The sequence below is a fragment of the Podarcis cretensis genome (genome assembly GCF_951804945.1).
Source record: "Podarcis cretensis genome assembly, chromosome: 9".
NCBI lineage: Eukaryota > Metazoa > Chordata > Lepidosauria > Squamata > Lacertidae > Podarcis > Podarcis cretensis.
In genome coordinates this window covers 71,315,987-71,337,496 of record NC_137178.1, presented here as the reverse complement: position 1 = coordinate 71,337,496, position 21,510 = coordinate 71,315,987, and the positions used below count along the sequence as shown (strand labels likewise).

Below are 21,510 nucleotides of genomic sequence, written 5' to 3'. Positions count from 1 at the left end.
AGACAGGAAACATATAGCTCAGATGTAACCTCTCTTTCCTCTCTTGGGGAAAACTAGATCTATTTCAATCAGGATTTATGGCTGGTTTTGGCACAGAAACTGCTTTGATCTCACCTCTGCTGGGAGAGAGACAGGGAAAATGTGTCCCTCTTAATTCTCCTCAACCTCTCAGCAGCTTTAGATACCATTGACCATGGTATCCTTTTGGAGTGTTTGTCCAAGTTAAGGGTAGCAGCACCATTTTGTGGTGGTTCCGTTCCTATTTGAATGGTTCTTTCCAGCAGATGATGCTTGAGGAATGCTTTTTGGCCCTATGGAGCCTTCTGCGAGGTGTTCCTCAGGGTTTTATCTTATCCACCATGCTGTTTGACATCTACATGAAACTGCTGAGTGGGGTCATCTGGAGTTTTGGAGTGTGCTATCAGCAGTATGCTGATGATGCACAGCTCTACTTCTCCTTTACATCTGCAGGTGTGACAGTGGTTGTGCAGGACCCTTGTCTTACCTCAGTGATGGACTGGTTGGGAGCCAATATACCAAAGCTCAATCCAGATACGACTGAGGCACTGTTATTGGGTGGTTCCTGAGACCTGCTGGATGGGAGGCTGCCCACTCTTGATAAGTGGTAGTACTCATAGATCCATTGCTGTTGCTTGGTGCTCAGGTGGCCTTGATGGCGTGGAGTGCCTTTTATTGGCTTTGACAGCTATACCCATAGCTGGACAGGGATAGCCTTACTTGTGTTGTCTATGCTCTGATAACTTCAAGGTTAGATTGCTGTAATGCATTATATGTGGGGCTTTCTCGGAAGATAGTGTGGAAACTTCAGCTAGTGCAGAATTCAGTAGACATGGTGCTCATTGGGGCAAGATGGTTAGAGCATGGAACACCAATCCTGGTCTTACTGCATTGTCGGCCGATTTATTTCTGGGTCCAATTCAAAGTCTCTCCCCATATGAACTGACTTGGACCCTGCAATCATCTTCTAAGGGCCTTCTTTGTCTGCCCCCCTTCATGAAAGGTCGTGGGATGGCAACACGAGAATGGGCCTTATCTGTGGTGGCACCCCATTTGTGAAATGCTCTCCCTTGGAAGGTTCACCTGGCATCGTTGTCACCTAAACATTCCTCTTAAACCAGGCCTTTTGTGATCAAACAATCTGTAGCAGGAATGCCAACTTGAATAAAATAATTGGGGGGGGGGAAGTAGGCCCCACCCTGTATAACTGGTAGTGTGGAGCATGCACACCATTTGAATGACACTGCCCATCAACTTTGCCCTCCCCAGAACCCTCAAATATTTTATTGGGGAGGGGGGTTGAAGGGAACTCAACCCCTAGGTGTTTTCTCCTATGATCTATAGCCTTTTAAATGTGCCTCTGGGGGGGCGTATTGTTTTTAATTATTATGTTATGTATTTTGTGTTGTTATGCTGCAAACTGTCCTGCGATCTTTGGATGAAGGGCGGTATATTTATTTATTTAATTGTAATAACCTCCTGAATTCCACGCTATACAAAGTAAAAATTATAACTCGAGTGCATGTAAAATGCCTCATAGTAGTCTGAAGTTTGGGACAAGCTTTCTGCCAAGTCATATGTGGACTTGAAAAAGACAGTTACTTATGTATAAAGTAACCTATAGGCTAAAGCCCTAAACAGGCAACATATCTCTTTATTTAGATATACGGTATTTATCCTGCCTTTCCTCTTCAGAGTGAAGCACTCAAGGTGGCTATCATCATAAATTTAAAAAACCAATTGTGTAATGTAATACTTTAAAAACACAACAAAACAGGCAGCCATAAATTTACAATACTACATTTCTGCCTCTAGAACTGAAGCAAAAAATGTATTTAAATGGTAATAGAAAACTAATGCTGAGGGAGATAAATGAGGTTCATGTTTTGTGTGCTGCAACAGAGAAGGCCCTTATCCTTTCTCCACCAACTTATGATGTAGCTTGGGCTTCCAAAAGGGCCTTCCTGCATCAGAAGATAGCTGGGAGTTCTAGGTGCCCTTGAAAATGAACTGGTAGGCAGTGACCCTGGTTAACAATGGAGTAAAGTGATTAAAACACTAACTCTTGTTGTTAGGAATCTTGCCACTGCATTCTGAAATACATGAATATTTGTTCAAAACGTAATTAAGAAATTTGGAGAGGGTTGTCATCAGTAAGCTGCTGATACCTAATCTCTAACATCTGAATTGGAAATGGCAGAAATGGCCCTGAAACAGTGTCTGGGCGAAATGGTGGGCTGGATGAGGGATAATAAACTGAGGTTGAATACTGGCAAGATGGAGGTTTTCTGAAGGAGTGGTATCCGGGTCTGATAAGTCATGAAGTTGCCTGCCTTTAAAAAGGTTGCACTCTCCCTGAATGTGCAGTCCGATGGAGCTCCTCGCTCCAGCTCTCATTGGAGGTGCACTTCTTTTCGTAGCAAGACAACTACAGCCATTCCTGGGTTGGAATAGTTTGGCCACAGTTGTCCATACATTGGTAAGTTTGGATTATTGCAATGCACTCTATGTAGAGCTACCACTGAGATTGGTCCAGAGCCTGCAAATCGTGCATTGACACCTTGTTTCTAGGACTCTCACTGTCTGCCTTTCTGCCCCATGCAGCTTATGGTCAGGTTACTTGAAATACCTCCTGATCTCTTATATACCCAGTAAAGTTAAAGGGACCCCTGTCCATCAGGTTCAGTTATGGACGACTCTGGGGTTGTGGTTCGAGGACCCGACCCCGCGAAGTGAAATGAAGACACAAGGACACGTGATATAAGGTTAATGGGCTAGAAAAGGCCACAACTTTATTGATTACAGCAATGAAAAGGTATTGGCTTAGGCATTGGATAGAAACAAGTGGGTTTATTCACCAGTAGGTGGAGCCTTTGATGTGCTTTCGAACTGCTAGGTTGGCAGGAGCAGGGACCGAACAACAGGAGCTCACCCCATTGCGGGGATTCGAACCGCCGACCTTCTGATCGGCAAGCCCTAGGCTCTGTGGTTTAACCCACAGCGCCACCCACATCCCTTCACCGCTTTCTGCAGAAGAGCTATCTGAAGCCCACTCCACGAACACTGAACGTGGCTTTTAATATGGCTGCCCCTTTTCTGTGGAACAGCATCCCCGTAGAGTAGAGATATAACCGACACCTAGTATTTGTACTTTCTGGAGGCAATTGAAGGCTTTTTTATTTTCTTTTTTGACAAGCTTTTCCAGCTGGCTGTTCATTTTGTATTGTTTTTGAATCCATTGCCTGTTATTTCTGCACTATTTTAAAACTATGTTTAGCTGTTTTATTACATGTTTGCAAATTGCCTTCATAAATAAAATAACTTATCTTATTCATTACTTATAACTTCCTCTGAGCAGCAGCTTTTATATCATTCTCCTTCAGCCCTGTTCAAATAAGTTTGTAGGGCTCACCAACCTGGGTATCTTTAGTGATGAAACTGTATTATATACCTTCAGACTGTCCTCAAAGAACAACTGCTAAGCAGATCTGTTTCCTTGGGTGTGTACGCACACATTTGAGTGATATATGAAACCTCTTTAACTGCATTGAATTAGATTTGATTCTTAGCAAATAAGTGACAGATTCGAAAGAGGGAAATTGCTGTTTCCCTTCATATGATGTTTTTTAATGTGTTTTCTTTGCTTCGGGCTCTCACATTTCAAAATAATTCAAGCACTCTTTGAGTAAAAAAGTTTGCTGATTTCCATCAATAAATGTTTTCATATTCGGCACAATTTGCACAGCACCTTTGTTGCGACAGAGAGAGAGAGAGACCATGAAATAATTACATGAAAATAATTGAAGTCCAATGTACCATAGATTTAAACAATCGCTGAAACCTATGGTCCCAACTTAAGTGTTCCCCTTCTGTTCAGTTTGTCGTTTTGCTTAGACAACCTTCATTCAGTAAAGATGTATCAGATGTATTGTGTATGCTACACAGACGGGAGTCTGGGTTTGCTACTAAGTGAATACTCAACAGGAAATTGCAACCAATCACCATTCCCTTAGACTTTAGCTTTGCCCTTAAAATTGTTGTTTGCTACCTGTCCATCTTGAGAAACAACAGAGTGCACCTCTGGGGTTGAAGTCAAAACTAACTCATAACTTCTGCCTCCTGCATTGTTTTTTGTGACCTCTCTGGGGCGCCAGTCTGGCTGGTATGTGTGGAGGTCCTGGGCTGCTCACACAACAAGTCTCTGCCACCCCTGTCTTGCTGGTGTGCTCCAAAGGAAGCAATATGTTGGGAATCAGCCTGGATGCAGGAATTGCTGGCAGGAGGCATACAAGAAGCCATCCAACCAAACTTGTATAGGATTTACCGTATTTTTCGCTCTATAAGACACACTTTCCCCCTCCTAAAAAGTAAGGGGAAATGTGTGTGTGTCTTATGGAGCGAATGCAGGAGGGAGGCTCTGCTCAGAGCTCCCTTTAAAGAGCCATGTGGAGTGTGTGTGTGGCTCTTCAGGGCTTTTCCCCAAGGAGCGAGAAGGGCTGCCCTTCTCCCTCCTCGGGGAAAAGCCCCTAAGAGCTGCGCACACACTCCGCACGCTCTTTAAAGGGAGCACGGTTCTTGGGGAGCCTTAGCCACACACAGCCTCTCCCGGGCAGGGGATGAAGGCTCCCCTTGCCTGGGAGAGGCTGCGTGCAGCTCTTCCCATAAGCCAGGACAGCCAGTGGGATCGCTGCGCAGCGATCCCGTTTGCTGTCCTGGCTTCTGGGATTCAGAATATTTTTTTTCTTGTTTTCCTCTTCCAAAAACTAGGTGCGCCCTATGGTCTGGTGCGTCTTATAGAGCCAAAAAATATGGTACTTCTTTGCCTATTCTTCTCCTGTCTGGTCGTTGACCACAATAAAGTTTGATTTGATTTGACTCTTCTTCTCCTGAAGATGTCTCTCAAGGCAGTGGGTATGGATTTTTCCTCAGGTTTTACTTCTGAAGCCTTTCTCATGTGAATGAGTATAGCTGCAAAGTAGCAGAGGTTTATGATCAGAGTTATTCTTCTCCTACGTGGGCTACCTTCCCAGGTTGACAAGCCCCATCTGCCTCTTGTTTCCTTCTACAACACATGCAGTGACTGCCTTCTTGACCACTGGACTCACCATTGGTCTTGTCCGTTCCATCGGCTGGAGCCTTAAAATTAGAGGACATTAAAAATAATAATCTGTGAGGTGGTCTTCAGTAGAGGTGGGCAAGTCCCTCAGTTCAGCTTGAATTCATCAAATGAGTGAAACTGGAGGATGCTAGGGGGAAAGTATTGAGTAATCAGTTTATAATTGCAGTTCTAAATCTGTAGTCGTTGGCCGTTTCTCCTGTGGGCACTATTTTTTTTTTTAATCCAGCGGTGGAGGCTGCATGGTGGTGGTAGTGGGGGATGGAGGCCTCCGTCTAAACTTCTCGGTTGTGGTTGCTATGACCACAGCAGGATGGTGGGACGTTGGGGTCCCTTCCTCTTCTTTCCTCCTCTTCACTTGCTATCCCACTTTATTTCTATTTCCAGTACCTGGAATACTAGTAATCTGGATGCTAGGAGCCCTGGAAACTGTAATTGTTTCAGGGTACCTGAAGAGGCTGATGGGAGATAAATTTTCCTCTCTGCTGCCACAGTAGGCACTGCAGCAACCACCTGTGTGACTGGGATAAGTTCTTCTCGGGCTTAGATTAAAAAACTGAGCTGGAAAAGAATTTAAGGGCACGCTGAAGGTGAGCATTACAAATCTAGGAATCATGAATGTCAAAAACATGACTCGTTTTCAGTAGGATGGTTTGTATCCATCTGTATTTACCATATAGATTGGAAAGCAACAATGGCCCTATTCATGTATTAGTATCCTGCTACCCAGCTTCCCCCATATATGCACAAAAGTTCATTTCCAAAGCTTTTTATTGTTAGGCTACGGCAATATGTAAGCCCCTTACGCACTTCAGGCAATACACGTTGCTAATCCCTCATTCATTACTATAGAATGCAGACTTCCTATTTAGCTCAGAGCCGTAAGTACTTAAGTAGAGAAGGGTTTGGATGGTGGGCACGTCTTCAGGCACTCATTTCACTGCACAAGCTGACCTTCTTTGTGCTTTTTCTTTTCTGGGTCCTCCTGGACCTGGGAGGCAGAGAGGGAGGTGTCTCCAACTCTTGTAAAGAAAGTGGCCCCTTGTAGGGTGCCAGAACCGCTGCCAGCTCCTTTCTGCATCAGGACATGTTCGCTCACAGTTCCTCCCAATCAGGAGAAGGATGTAGCAAGCGCTGGGGGGGGGGGGAGCAGAAGGGCTTGCTATGGGGAAGACAGGGATGGAGGAGCAGATTGGACATCTTCTGGGATTCCCCCTGCCTCCAGATCTCTGCTGGCCAATTCCCTCACTTTTCGTGGTGGTGGGGACAACTCGCTGGACCGTCCTCATTCTGACTCAGCCAGCACCTTGCAAGTGTGGATAAGAGAGAGCAAAGCCACTCTAACACTGACATAATTCCTGTTAGATCAGGCTTCCTCAACTTTGGCCCTTCAGGTGTTTTTGGCCTACAACTCCCATGATCCCTAGCTAGCAGGACCAGTGGTCAGGGATGATGGGAATTGTAGTCTCAAAACATCTGGAGGGCCGAGGTTGAGGAAACCTGTGTTAGATGAAAGTTTGCAGTGGGAGTTGGATGTAGGCTTCTCCATGGGATTAGGAACCCTGATTTTGCAGGTCTTCCTGTTGTGCATGCCCAGATCCCCCTTCACACCTTTGCCTAATAATCAGAGGGAGGGAGGGGCAGAGCCAGGTGGGTGTGCAGAACCTCGGGCACGATCTTTGCACCGGGGCGGAGGAAGGGGGTATGGTGGGGGCAGGTCACCCCGGGTGTCACCACTGAGAGGGGTGACAAAATGCCGAGCGGCACTCACTGCGGGGCCTGCAGCGCACCTGAGCCATGCATCTCTCCTGGGAGAGATGCAATGGCTTGGGTACATGCCGGCTTTGCACTGCCCAAATGGTCTGCCTGCTCCCTCCCCCCCCCCAGCACAGTGGACCAAAACCAGCTGATGACATGGCTCCCTAAATTTATTTTCTGATGAGAGCAGATTTTGCATGTCATTTGGAAACCAAGGACCCAGAGTCTGGAGGAAGAATGGGGAGGCACACAATGCCAGATGTTTGAAATCCAGTGTGAAGTTTCCACAGTCTGTGTTGATTTGGGGAGCCATGTCATCAGCTGGTATTGGTCCACTGTGCCTCATTAAATCCAGAGTCAACGCAGCTGTCTACCAGGAGATTTTGAAGCACTTCATGCTTCCTTCTGCAGACAACTTTATGGGGATGCTGACTTCATTTTCCAGCAGGACTTTGGCACCTGCCCACACTGCCAAAAGTGCTAAAACCTGGTTCAGTGCCCATGGGATTACTGTGCTTGATTGGCCAGCAAACTCGCCTGACCTGAACCCCATAGAGAGTCTGTGGGGCATTGCCAAGAGAAAGATGAGAGACAGGAGACCGAGCAATGCAGAAGAGCTGAAGGCTGCTATTGAAGCATCCTGGTCTTCCATAACACCTCAGCAATGCCACAGGCTGATAGCATCCATGCCATGCCGCCTTGAGGCAGTAATTGATGCAAAAGGGGCCCAAACCAAGTACTGAGTACATATGCATGCTTCTGCTTCTCAGAGGTCCAATATTGCTCTATTTGCAGTCCTTGTTTTGCTGATTTCATTTAATATTCTAATTTTCTGAGATGGTTAAATTGGGGTTTTCATCAGCTGTACGCCATGATCATCACAAATATAACAAACAAAGGCTTGACATATCTTGCTTTGCATGTCGTGAGTCTATCTCATATATTAGTTTCACCTTTTAAGTTGAATTACTGAAATAAATGAACTTTTCCACGATATTCTAATTTTCCGAGTGCGACCTGTATATTATCAACTCTAGATAGTTTATTCTGCATGATGAGCAATGGAGAAATCAACCATTCTCTCATTTGATTTATTTCTATATATTCTCCATATTGCCCTGTAACAAAGTCTGCTTACAGTGAGGAAGAACTCCACTTTTAAATAATCATTACCATATTAACATATCTGGAAAACAGCTAACTTGATCACAAACTTTTTTATCTCTTTTTGTTGCTTGTCTGGTGTGTCTCATTGTGTCTATCAAAAAAAAAAAAAAGTATTCTTCCTGTGTTCATATTGGTTTACCGCTTGCTCTCTTGATCTAAAAATAAAGTACCCCATATGTGTATCCGATTATCATGTTCATTCCTTCTCTTAAAATGCAACATGAGAGCTAAAGTCAAACCATGCTCTGGCAGAGGAAAATTAGCTTTTTTTTTTTTTTTAAAGAATATTTATTAAAGTTTTCCAAAAAAACAACAACACAATACAAGACAAAACAGGAAAAAAGAAAAAAAAACCAACAAAAATACAAAAATAAAATTTGCTTTTTAGACCACGTTATGCATTGTTTCAGGAACCTATTTATTTATTTATTTTGAAGCTGTGTTTGGTCATGATATGTGTCACACGATGCAGATGTGCTTTTGCTAAAAGCAAAGCCTCAGAAGAGCCCAAAGTGCAGAGCTTTAATTGTTCTCACATCTAAAATTGCCAATGGTTGTAGTTCTACAGATTCTATCCAATCCTTGGTTTTCACCCTAAATCGCCCCATTATTACTCGCCCTTCTCAGATATAGAATCAGGTTCTACCTCTCACCCTTGCTTACTTCCCTTTGCCTGACCTCAATTAGCTCAGATTTCTATTTAATCCTCTGCCTCCTTCTGTGTGTATTCACTTCTTTTGCGTGTCGAGGTCCCCAGGGCCACCCCAATAACTCACACATCACAGAGAATTCTTTGTTTAAGGTTTTTGGCATAATTTTGGCCACAACTTTATTAAAATACAAAAATGTGAGTGGTTGCTTAGGCATTGGTTGCGACTATCTGCTCCCACCATGGGGGACAGACTGACATTCCGCATGATGCGAAAGTCAGAATGGGGGAATACACTTGGGGGTAGCGACGGAGCAGGGAACCTGCCCTCAGCCCTCCCCAAATGCAACCAGGAGCTCATTGCTAGGGCCCAAGCCCCCTTGACAGGGTGGACAAGCAATAGTTAGCCCCCGATTCCTTTAATGGAATCCCTTGCAGCAGCAGCATTAGAGGGGCAGGCACAGCCAATCCATGCCCCTCAACCAACCAAACCATAAACCTTACAAGTTGTGACGATTTGCTACGTAGTAGGCAAAAACCAAATGACCCCTGCCAATCAGCCAGATGGAGAAAATTCCTACCAGGCCCCTGCCCCAAGAGAAGACGACCCCATGACAGGCGTAGCAAGGTCAAAGCGAACAACCCTAATTCTAGGGAGGGGGCAATGGGCAATCCGATGCACGGGTGAAAAGAGGAAGCCCTAGCCTCGTGCAAGGAGTTTTAGCATTTCTGGCTGTCAGTCAACAAATGGCAACATTAACTTCTTCCCAACAACAAGGGAAGCTCCAATCGCATCAGTGGCCAATGATCCATTAGCCCGCCCCCAACTTTGGAGTGTCCTGGCGGCCCCCACCGCAACACGTGCTCTCCATGAAGGAGAACACGCTTTGTCCCATACTTTTACTCCATATACCGAAATTGTGCATTTTTATTCCATGTAAATAAATGGAAACCACTCCTGATTGATGCACATGCATTGAAACCCTTGTATATGTATGCTGAGGAATTCACCACTTTTCTGATATACTTACTGTATTTATTAATAATATGGGGAAAGGTCATTTACTGTACTTTTTATTTATTGTATTTATTAGACACCCAACAACTGATGTTACATACGCTGGGTGACATGCAGCATATAATCAAAACTATAAAAACACAAAATGAAGTTCAAAATTGCAATATTAAAATTGCTATTGCTTCCCCGCCTCTCCCCACAAATGGATGACAGCCATTTACTTTCGAGAAAAACGGAAAAAGTGTGGCTGGGGAAACAACCAGACCTTCCAACTGTCCCTATTTCCCAGGGACCCTCCCAGATTTACAGAAGCCATTCCGGTTTTTGATTTGATTCTAGAATGTCCCGCTTCTCCTTAGAACATCCCTATTTTCATCTAATAAATGTTGGAGGGTATGGAGTTGTGTGACCCATAAGGCAAAGAGATAAGTAACTGTGCAACGTTTAGAAGACAGCTGAAGGCAGCCCTGTGTAGGGAAGAGTTTTTTTTAATGTTTAATGTCTCATTGTGTTTTTATACATGTTTGAAGCTGCCCAGAGTGGCTGGGGCAACACAGTCAGTTGGGCAGGGTATAAAAATTATTATTATTATTATTGAATAGGATGCCCCTATGTTCGAATCCCCGTGACAGAGTGAGCTCCCTTTGCTCGGTCCCAGCTCCTGCCAACCTAGCAGTTTGAAAGCACCCCAAAAAGTGCAAGTAGATAAATAGGTACCACTCCAGCGGGAAGGTGAACAGCGTTTCCATGCACTGCTCTGGTTTAGCCAGAGGAGGCTTAGTCATGCTGGCCACATGATCCGGAAAAACTGTCGGCGGAAAACGTCGGCTCCCTCAGCCTGTAAAGCGAGATGAGCGCTGCAATCCCAGAGTCATTTGCGCCTGGACTTAACTGTCAGGGGTCCGTTACCTTTTTAAAATTTTCATTGGAGAAATGTTGGAGGCTATGAACAACTGGGGTGGAGGGTAAACTGTGGTGATTCCAATCATCAGAATATAGCCTGCTCCTATCTGAATAGCCCTATCCTGTGTATTGTTTCTTGTAAAGTGCGACGGAATGATGGGATCATGTATACTTGTCAAAACTGACTATCCTATAAGCGGATTCTGTAGTTATTTATGGATTATTTATTTATTTGCCCTCCTCCCTGCTTTTTTCAAATTGTACTTTATTAGCATCACACACTAAAAATCTGAGGTAGGGGGGAAAAAGGAAATTATTTTGTTAGCATCACATTCTCCTTTTGCATCCACATGGGCTTATATATATATATGTATGTATGTATGTATGTATGTGTATATATATATATATATATATATATATATATATATATATATATATATATAACTTTGCCACATAAACTCCCCCTGCCCCCCAGCTAAGCTGTGGTGAACTCCCTACCTATAACTTTGACACTTATGGGGCCTGTCAGCACATGTTGGAGAGCACTCACACTTTTTTGTGTGTGATTTGGCTCTCCCCCCCCCCCCCAAAGCAGGGTCTTCATGTCAAAAGGAGGAGGAGAGGGGGAAAACCCCATTTTGAGGCATGACATTTTCCTCATGACAGTCTGCCTCTGAACTGCACTTGCTGCCGCGGTGGTTAAAAGGCTTACAAAGAGAGTCTAACAGCCAGTGGCCAATCGAGATTGTGCAAGCCACATCTGCTATGGATGAAACACGCGCGAGGGAGAATAAGGATTTGGAGGAAGACTGGATAAAAGGGCTACGACGGGAGCCTAGCTGGCAGGTCAGTGATATAAAGGTGTCTGTGAATGCTTGGAAGTATGCTGTTATGTCTTAAGTGCCAGTAATCGCTAAACTTTGCAGGCTAAGTACAAATGAAATATGCTTCGTTGATTTGCAGCTCAGCAGTTTGCGGAAGCCGATTCGCAGGGAATCAGTGATCATTATGTTTTCATTGTCTTGGGAGAATGGCTAGGCGATTCCAAATCTGTTTAGTTCAAATTGCAGGGGGTGGGGGTGGTGATAAGCAAGGTTTTGAAAATCTGTAGACATTTCTAAATTTATACTTCCCTTAATAATGGTACTTACATTAACAAGCTGCAGGTGTGCTCTGCACTGTTAAAGGAAAAGCACGGGGCTTTCTCTCTTCTTGTGTAGTTGCAAGTTTATTGCATTATAAACACAGAAAGCAACACCTGTCACCCTTTTGCTTCCACGGTGTCATAGTAATTTGTAACAATGAGTTTTGTTTTGTTTTCTTTTAACCTCATTTAATGATGTGACCCTTCCTTTTAAAGCATGGTACACACTTGCCTTATTATACTGGGCTAATAGCAGTTTTGCATGCATTCATTCCCTCCCTCAAGGCAAAGGCAGTTTTCATTTAGGTGAGCACTGCAAGGCAGTACTGTTTACACTCCGAAATACCTGTTTCAAATTTGCGGAATTAGATATTTCCATTTTGTAAGCCGATAAATGAAATCCTCTGCTAAGCACCACTGAGTGGCTTTGATTGCTCTTTACATTACATCCTACACAGCATATCTGCACTTTTTTTCCTGCTCCGGTGCATTTTAATTAGACAATCAACAATATTGAAGAGATATGTCACACGGTAGTTTCTCCCTTCTTTTGGCACTCCTCACAAGCTGTGTTTTTTTTTGGGGGGGGGGGGATTGCTGCTGTTAACAGATTCTGATAAAGTGCTAACACAATCTCTTTCTGTCACGAGAAATTGCTCAAAAGTACAGGGCTGGTAAAGATTGCCACACACGACAAAATCCTTTTTTCCCCCCACGAGAAGAAAATGTATATATTTCAAATGTACCAGATTCCCCCCGATTTCACACTGAGAAAGAGAACCATAACAGTAATCGGTGCTACTGCTGAATGACCTTGGTTGTACTGGGGGTCACCCAACACTTTGGAATAATACAAAGAACAGAACTTAACGTTCATATAGTGCTGTGAGAGAAATGCTTGGTGGATTTTAGCTACTAGGAGATTTGGATATTAATAATAAAAAACGAATGTTTTGATTTCACTTAATATAAGGTCATGCAACACTGCCCTGTCCTAGAGTTCAAGGGCATCTTCTGAGAATTGTTGAGAGAGTACTGTTTAGTGCTGTGCTGAAAATGTATCCTGTCCTCCCCCCCCCCAGCCATTATCCATCCATTAATGAAAAAAGAAATGGTGTTTTAAAATGATCAGATTGGGTGAAATTCTTGTGGCTGGGTTCAGGGTTGTTGTTACACTTGCTATACTTAGAGGTGCTGTGACTTCTACATAACATCTCACCAGTAGTCTGAACTTCATCCTCCCCAGATTCCACCAGTTGGGTTTTAGTACCCATGAGGAAGACATCAGGACAGAACTCCTCCCCTGGGCCCTTTTCTGGTCAGGGTGAGCAGGCAAGGAGGTTGCAGAGCGCTAAATTGATGTTTACTGGATAGGAATAAAGAAGCACCTCTCTTACGACCTAATCCCTGCACCAGCCAAAATTCTAAAGACACTCTCAGGTGCCCCCCAAATGAGCAGGGAAAAAAAATGGAAACCATTTGCAGAGCAAAAAAACTTCTGAGAAATTGGAGGGCAGGTTTCAGCACAGCACATGCACTGCAAGAATTCTCTAAATAGAGAGATTTTTTTAAAAAATGTTACTGGAGCATCTCACTGGTGGTTTCATCTCGTGACAATCTAGTGCCATCTAAATCCACTAACCAGCATGTCACTGATGGCAGGCATTTGCTGGCATTTTATTTTATTACATTTTTATTTATTAAATTTGTGTACCGCCCTTCACCTGAAGATCTTGGGGCAGTTCACAATATGTCTCATGTGATCAGTCTATGCCATGTGAGCACTGGATTTGGGCATTACTGGAGCATATGGGATGGCACATGGGGATGTCATGTAGCAGTTAAGAGCAGGAGCTGGGAAATTCTCTTTTAAAAAATGTGCTTCTTCTATGATCTTATTAAATAGCCCCAAGCAACCTTTGGCCACCACACCATCTTTCACACCCACACACCCAACTGAAACAGTACTGGTTTACCGTAAAAAGTTAAAGGTAAAGGACCCCTGACAGTTAAGTCCAGTCATGAATGACTCTGGGGTTGCGATGCTCATATTGCTTTACTGGCCGAGGGAGCCAATGTTTGTCCACGGACAGCTTTTCCGGGTCATGTGGCCAGCATGACTAATCAAGCCGCTTCTGGCGAAACCAGAGCAGCACACGGAAACACCGTTTACCTTCCCACCAGAGTGATACCTATTTATCTACTTGCACTTTGACATGCTTTCGAACTGCTAGGTTGGCAGGAGCTGGGACCGAGCAACGGGAGCTCACCCTGTCATGGGGATTCGAACCTCTGACCTTCCGATGGACAAGCCCTAGGCTCAGTGGTTTAGACCACAGCGCCACCCGTGTCCCTGATTTACCATACCAGCTTGTTAAAATGATGTATGGAATGCACCCTAAGAACACTATCTCTTAGTGGTGGTAGGAGTGGTCAGTGTGGAGGGGTGGAGCTGCACACCTAGCCTTGCGACAGCAGAGTTACTATTGTTTACAGTGGGGTGAGTGGCAGGTAGGTCAGCACGGCGTGAGTGGTGGGAGCACTGGACTGGCTCTGCCATTGCTTTTGCACAGCACTGACCTCCCCTCTCCCTTGGTAAGTAGCAGTAACTCCTCAGCCAGGGAGCAGCTGCATCCCTCCTCATCGACTGCTCCTGGTGATACTCTTGTTGTTGTAGTAGTTCTTGTTATTATTTGATGTGTATGGGGTGTTAGGGAAAGGGAAGTACTTGTCATGCTCCTTCTGGGGTTGTTTTTCCACCTTTGGTCCCCACCCTGCACATAGCACTCCTTTATGGCCCCCTTTGTGACAGCGGCCACATCCTGGGAATGGCCAGCTAAACCAGGTGAGGGTAGCCGATGCGTCTCAAACCCTAGTTGAGTTAGGGACTTCCCCTGCATGCAAAGACAGTCTTCGGCAGATGGAGCGGACAAGACCAATCGTGGGCCCAATGGCCAATAAGATGGTTTATATATGGGCTGTAAAGGGAGAAGGAAAACTCTGGTCCTAAACCTCCACTGCCTTGTGAATATCTCTGGGAGAAGGAAAGGCTAAGGAGTAAACCCTAGACACATCCAGAGTTGGTGTCCCTAAGATGGTTGGGTGGTGACATGTACACCTCCTTCCAGCAACTCCTGCAGCCAAGCTGGCGCCAAACCTATTGCTCTGCTTTTCTTTGGACCACATCAGTGAAGCTGAGAGGGAGGTCTTGTCTTTGCTCCAGAGAGGCCGCTCCAGAGAGGCCGCTCCAGAGAGGGAGCTTCTACTGCAGTGGTTTGACTTCACAAGTTGACACAGAAGAACTCTTATTGGGCCAATATTTTTAGTCTCTCTCTCTCTCTCTCTCTCTCTCTCTCTCTCTCTGTGTGTGTGTGTGTGTTTCAGGTGCCAAAAAAGGCAGAATATATTTTTCTTCCCACCTTGCACATACAAGGTCAATTTCTGTTAAAAGTCCCCAGATATGTCATTCTGACTCTAGATGATGCAAAATGTGAGAATCACTTACATAAATAGGATTGGAAAATATATAGGTCAAAAAGTCCCAAGAGATGAGAAACATCCTAATCGCAGTGGCTTGTCAGTGCAGCAATTTCTCCTGCTGACATGCTGAGATCTCAAATACTTGCAGTTTTCTTCTCAGGTCATGTTTCAGTTTGTTATCTGCTTCTGGACCACCTGTGCCTTGGGTTTATTTCTTAGTTTCTGTGTAATTCTAAAAATGGTTTCCATAGAGAATGACAGACACAAATGAAATCTAAAATATTAATATCGGATAATTAATTACATCACAAACACACTGGATAAGCTTTTGTTTTGTAGGTTTCCACCATTCAGTTATTTTGAAAAGTTACTTTTCCCTTTTACAGTTATTATGCTGTATTTGAAAGAAATTAATCACCTTTACATTATTGTCAGAGCTGCCCCTAGGTCCCAGCTCACAGAGGACCAATGCCAGGCTGTCGTTATGTACAAAAGTCTTTATTGAAGTTCGGTTTCCATTTCAAAGCCGCAGCGTGCAACTCTACGTCTTAAACCCTAGACCGGCGAAGCTCCATCTGAGTCTCCTCCCCTTCCACACCAGTTTAAGACTCTAGCCGTGCTCCACCTCTTCATTAGCTCCTTCCTCCTCTGGGCCCTCCTGCCCGCTGGGGTTTCATCCTTTCTGGACTCTTCTGACGCTGACCCCCCTGATTCTTCCCCCTCCTTCCGGCGGGCTTTAGGACCTGGTTCCCTATCCGGGCTACCTGCTGTGCCGCTCGCCTGTACATTTGAACTTGGCGCGCGCGCCCAGCCGGCAACCTTCCTCTTGACCGTTCCCCCGCTCTCCGATGGAGGCGTGGTCAATCCTGACTCATCTCCTCTCGCTGGTGGTGAATACGCTGGTCCCGATACCTGGGACTCCTCCCCCCCACTGCGCTCTGGTGGGGAAGCTGGTCCTGATTTCCAACTGCTGCTCTGGGAGTCCCCGCTGGCCCCTTGCTTCTGGGGTGTCCCCCTTGTGGCCCCCCTTGCCCTGGCCACCGGCGCCCCCTTCTGTGAATCTTCCGATTCGCTGGAGAGGCTCATGGAATCTCTCGGGCTACTGTCTTCTTCTCCTACGCTGCCCTCGGATTGCTCCCCCTCGCTCTCCATCTCCTCCCCTCCCTGCGCTCCCGCTGCGTCCCTGACAATTATATTTAAATTAGTGATGCATACAACCTGCCCCATTCCCAAGAAATCTCATCAGTTTTGTTGTGCTTTCTCTTGAAATTCCTCAGATATTTAAAATGAGAAGGAGTCCTCAGATTCACCTAAAATTTCACTTCCTAATTTTTTTTTACCACAGATCCTAACTGGAAAGTTTTGTGACCGAAAAAGAGCTGAAATACAATCCTGTGAGCATCAAGGATGTTTAAATCCAATTTACTTCTGTGGGATTTAAAACAATCCAAGCATATGCCTCGTTGCAGCCCTTACATGTCAAAGATGAAATTAGTTGGTTCCCAGCTCTCTGGCAACCTTTTATGTTATGTGAAAAAGTACTAATTTGATAGTATTACAAATATGCTTGTTTATATATGTGAAATTATCCTGTTATACAACACTATCGTTTTTGATATAGAAGTTATATAAAACATTGAACTAAAGTAATGTGTAAACGCACTTGCTCTGTGGTCTGCATAATCTCTCCTAAAGCTTATAAAATTTCTGTTCTTAAATTAATAAGCATCTAGCTTAAAGGAACTTTCTGCCGTATTCAGCATGACTTAAAAAAAAAGGAAGGCAAAAACTTTAAGCTACTAAAGTTTGGATTTAAGACAAGTTGGTTTTCTTTCCCTCAAAAAAGCAAATGCCACTTTCATTTGAAAGAAATGAAAGCAATGAATGAAGAAATGCTGCAAACAATTCAGTCTAAGTGAAGCACTTTTAAGTACAACTGAATTCAGTGGAATAATATACAAAACTCTCCTTGAAATGACTGGGATTTTAGATCATTACCTATCAAGTTTATTAGCAATAACCGTATACTTTAAGAACAAATTCAGTCTTCCTGGTAGTTCAACAGGTTGCTTCGTAGTCAATATTTCCTATATGTAATACTGTACAGATATTCGCATAATATATTTTACCTTACCATATAACCAAAGGATTCAAAATTCAGATTATTATTAGGGGAGCATGACATTTTGGAAGATGTTGAATAGCATGGTCTTTCATTATGCCTTTTAGATAATGAAACCACAGGTGAATTCTCTCCCCCCCAAAAACAGTGAAATGTCAACAGCTAATCATATATGTGCCTCTTCACTGATCCCAACTGGTTGCTTAGAAATGTGTGTTGGGGGATCATAGATTTACTCCTAAAGTTGTAAGCACCAAAGCTTTGGGGAAGTGCAGAGGTGGGTACACAGGAAGAGGAATGGGAGAGGAGGTCCCATTGCACAGGTAGAAGTCCTTGCACTAATGCAGCCTTTCTTAAATTTGGATCCCCATATGTTGTGGGACTACTACTCCCATCATCCTTGACCACTGGTCCTGGTAGCTAGGGAGGATGGGAGTTGTAGTTCAACAACCTTGGGGGGCCCAAGTTTGAGAAAGCCTGCACTCATGGGATGACTTGATCAGATACAACCATAGGTTAGTTTCAGTTGAAATAAACAGGACTTAACTCACCTCACTTGTTCAATAGGACCCAAGTTCCAGCTAACTTACTCTGGTTGAAACCAAATATGTCTTATACTCCTTCTTGGCCTAAACCAAATCTTGTTAGAATTGTCATCCATCCCCATCTACTCTTCTACAGTGTTTCCCCCACCCACACATCTCATTACATGGTTCATTAGCTTAATGCGCCTGCCGTTTCTGCAATCTTGGATATCCCCATTGTTCTTAAAAAGTGAGACTACAGAAATAGCTTCTCAATGTGCCAGGCATCCTTTGTTAGGGCTGGATTCTGGTTTTCTATACCAGCTAGTTAAAATATAAGAGTTCCATCATTAAATGAACAAAAATGATAGGCATCTTCTAGAACGCTGAAACTCCCTTCACCACCAGCCCAAACCATATGAATACTGAAGTAAGTAACTACAGAATTACTTACATGAGTATTTTTGTATGTCTTTCAATATATTCATTTCTCTTTTCAGTTTCCATTAAATGGGAGCTGCATCTGTTTAATGCAACTCAGATAACAATATGGCCTCACATGCTCCCTGTTGAAGATGTAAAAAAACCTACCTTATAGATGTGTTACAGTTTTTTTTCATCTTTAGTGCGGTGACGAGACATTTGATAATAAGGACGTATTCCATTTTCTGCTGCTTCCTTACCTGATAATTTCTGCTCTTTTCATACGATGTAAAAGCCAGTTCTGGAAATCTAGCGGAAGTTTAGCACACATTTCCATGAAAAGAAAAAATCTGTTTGCAGCCCCATTCACTCCCCAAATCATGGCGGTCTGGGGGTGGGAACAGAGTCACAAATTTGCATTAAAAGGTGGCAACATGTCTAGTGATGTCTGTGGTTGTTTCACACCACGGCCAGTGATGCGAATGAAATTTAGCATGACATGGCAGTATATCAATAAGGAAGCCACAGTTCCTTAACACAACAGGTAATGAAACCTGGATATAAGTGTTCACATAACCAGGAAAATGAATGCAATAATCCACACATTTGAATATACCTAAGAGATGTAGATAATTCAATACTGTAAAGTGGGGTGGTACATAATGGCATGAGCAAGTTTTCTATTATGATCACTGTTTTTGGGAGGTTTTCATTGGTCTGTTTTTTGTTTTAAAGCAAAACCGCGGGACAGCCGTATGAATCGTACAATTTTTGCTCTGTGCTCTCAAGCAGTTGTGATCTAAATATATTTATTCTTTTGAAAGGACAAGGTCAATTATTCTTAATGTATTGCCAGCTGCAGAAGCATTTGTGCAGTTTTTATTTATGCTATTGATTTATAAGGTGGATTTTAGTTAAACTAATAGAGAATTCAGATCGGGGTCTTTTATTTTGAAACGTCTTACACTGGGACTTGGCTATAAAACATCGCTTTACTCTCATATGAACATATACATACAATCACCCCAGCCCTCTGAGCAATCCATTTCATCACATCATTTTCAAAAGTGATCACTGTTGACTGTCTTTGGAAATGCTTAGGGCTTTTGCTATGTAGCCACATTTTTTTATATTAGCAAAAATATACAATATTAAAATGATTTTCAAATCCCTCCAAACCAAGTTCCATTTAAGAGTTGGTTGGATATTACAGTTAATTGCAACCAATCAGATACGTAATAATTTGTGAGTCTAACAGGTGGCCGTTCATTTTGATGTTTTCACGGGGACCATATGTGAGCTATATATGGGCGCACTGTTCCACATGCAACATCTTCTTTGGATGTTACAAAGCAATTCTGCCAGCAGAATGCACATGTTGCTGGAGATTTGGTTGATACTGTTTGTTTGTGAGGTTTAAGTGAGACTTGGAGTGCTTTGAGACACAGGTTGCTAATATGCAGTGCAACAATCTTTCCTATTAGGCTACCTTTCTGCCATGATAAATTGCACTCTGGATAGCAGCATTTACTGTAAGCATGTACTAGCAACAGAACTGGGCACATAGTTATTTAAGGAGAAGTCCCTGTTAGAATGCAGTTGAAAGTTAAGGGCACTCAGGCCCAATTTCACTTTAATTACTTACTCATGCACCGCATATTCACACTTTCTCAAGTATCATCTTGACTTCTTTTGCCTTCCATAGGTCTGTGTTGTCAGTGTATGGCAAATGAAGGGCAGGCATGTGTTCTATGGAACAAGAAGGCTTCCAGGTGGAGCATTATTGGTGGGAATTGGTGCTGCTGCTGCATGCAAGTTTTTCATCCTGCTTACCTGATACCTGACATCATCATCATCATCATCATCAAAATGTACGCCTATACTTTTTTAAATGTTTAATTCAGATTTTCTCTGGATTATATATATATATACACAAAAAAACCATATAAATTATAAAATGTACCACAAAACTTATCACTTATACAATCTTTTTAGACTTCCATCAGCACCTCTGATGATCCACCTTTTTAACCACTTCTTATGCATTTCTTAACTTTATATTGCCTTTACATCTCTTAACAAATCATCCTTCCCCTTCTCCTTTTTTGCAATACTTCCAATAATACTCCTCACAAAACTTCTTGCAAACCTACAAACGTCGTCTGATCTTCACAAATACTTTTCAAGTAGTCTGTAAATTTACTCCAGTCTTCTTTGAATTTATGGTCCCACTGGTTTCAAATCCTTCCTGTTAGTTTATCTAGTTCTGCATAGTCCATTAACTTCATTCTCCATTCTTCAATCGTCGGTAATTCTTCTTGCTTCCATTTTTGGGCCAGTAATATTCTTGCTGCTGTTATTATAAAATAAAGCTTACATTCCTTTCTATTTATATCACTCCCCACAATGCCCAGTAAAAATGCTTCTGGTTTCTTTATGAATGTATATTTCAACAGATTTTTTCATTTCATTATATATCATCTCCCAGAAGCATTTCACCTTTTTATATTTCCACCACATGTGATAAAATGTTCCCTCTTTTTCTTTACATTTCCAACATTTATTACTAACTTTATACATTTTCGCTAACTTGACAGGTGTTATATACCATCTATACATAATTTCCATCACATTTTCTTTTAGGGCATTGCATGCAGTAAATTTTAAACCTTCTTTCCATATTTTTACCCAATCACTCAGCTGTATATTATACCCAAAATATTTGGCCCAGTGAATCATAACCGACTTAACCTCCTCGTCCTTCAAATGCCATTCAAGCAGGAGTTTATACATTTTAGACAAAATTTTAGAATCAGATTTTCTCTGGATTTTTAAAGGTGTAGCCCAGAGGTGCAGAAATCCCTGCAACATGCCCAGAATGGGCAGAAAGGTACCAGAGGGCAGGGTGCTTTGAGGAGACGGGCCCCAAAACATAAAATGGGATGGTTCCATCAAAACTGATCACTCGTGTCCAGGAAACAGCAGGATGCTGTGTGGGTGGTCATGTTCCAGCTGTGCACATGGAAGGGATCTACTTGCACTTCTTTGTATCAGATTCCCCCCCCCCACCAACACATTCCAGGTTCATGTGAGAACAGGAAACTCACAACAAGTCTCTTGCTCCCTTTCCCCATGTCACGAGTACAGTGGTACCTCGGGTTACAGACGGTTCAGGTTACAGACTCCGC

General features: G+C 43.3%; 1 protein-coding gene across 3 annotated transcripts in view; it reads left to right on the top strand.

The window, feature by feature from the left end:
• PPARGC1A (PPARG coactivator 1 alpha) overlaps positions 1-21,510 on the top strand; it is a 669,056-nt gene that overhangs the window by 301,948 nt on the left and 345,598 nt on the right. The window contains exon 1 of one of the 3 annotated variants that reach the window (XM_079989671.1): positions 11,376-11,475. The exons of the other annotated variants lie outside the window; for them this stretch is intronic. Within the exon in view, the coding sequence (XP_079845797.1) occupies positions 11,395-11,475 (81 nt within the window). The 5' untranslated portion in view covers positions 11,376-11,394. Of the gene's footprint in view, positions 1-11,375; positions 11,476-21,510 lie in introns of those variants that run through there. 3 annotated transcript variants of the gene reach the window in all.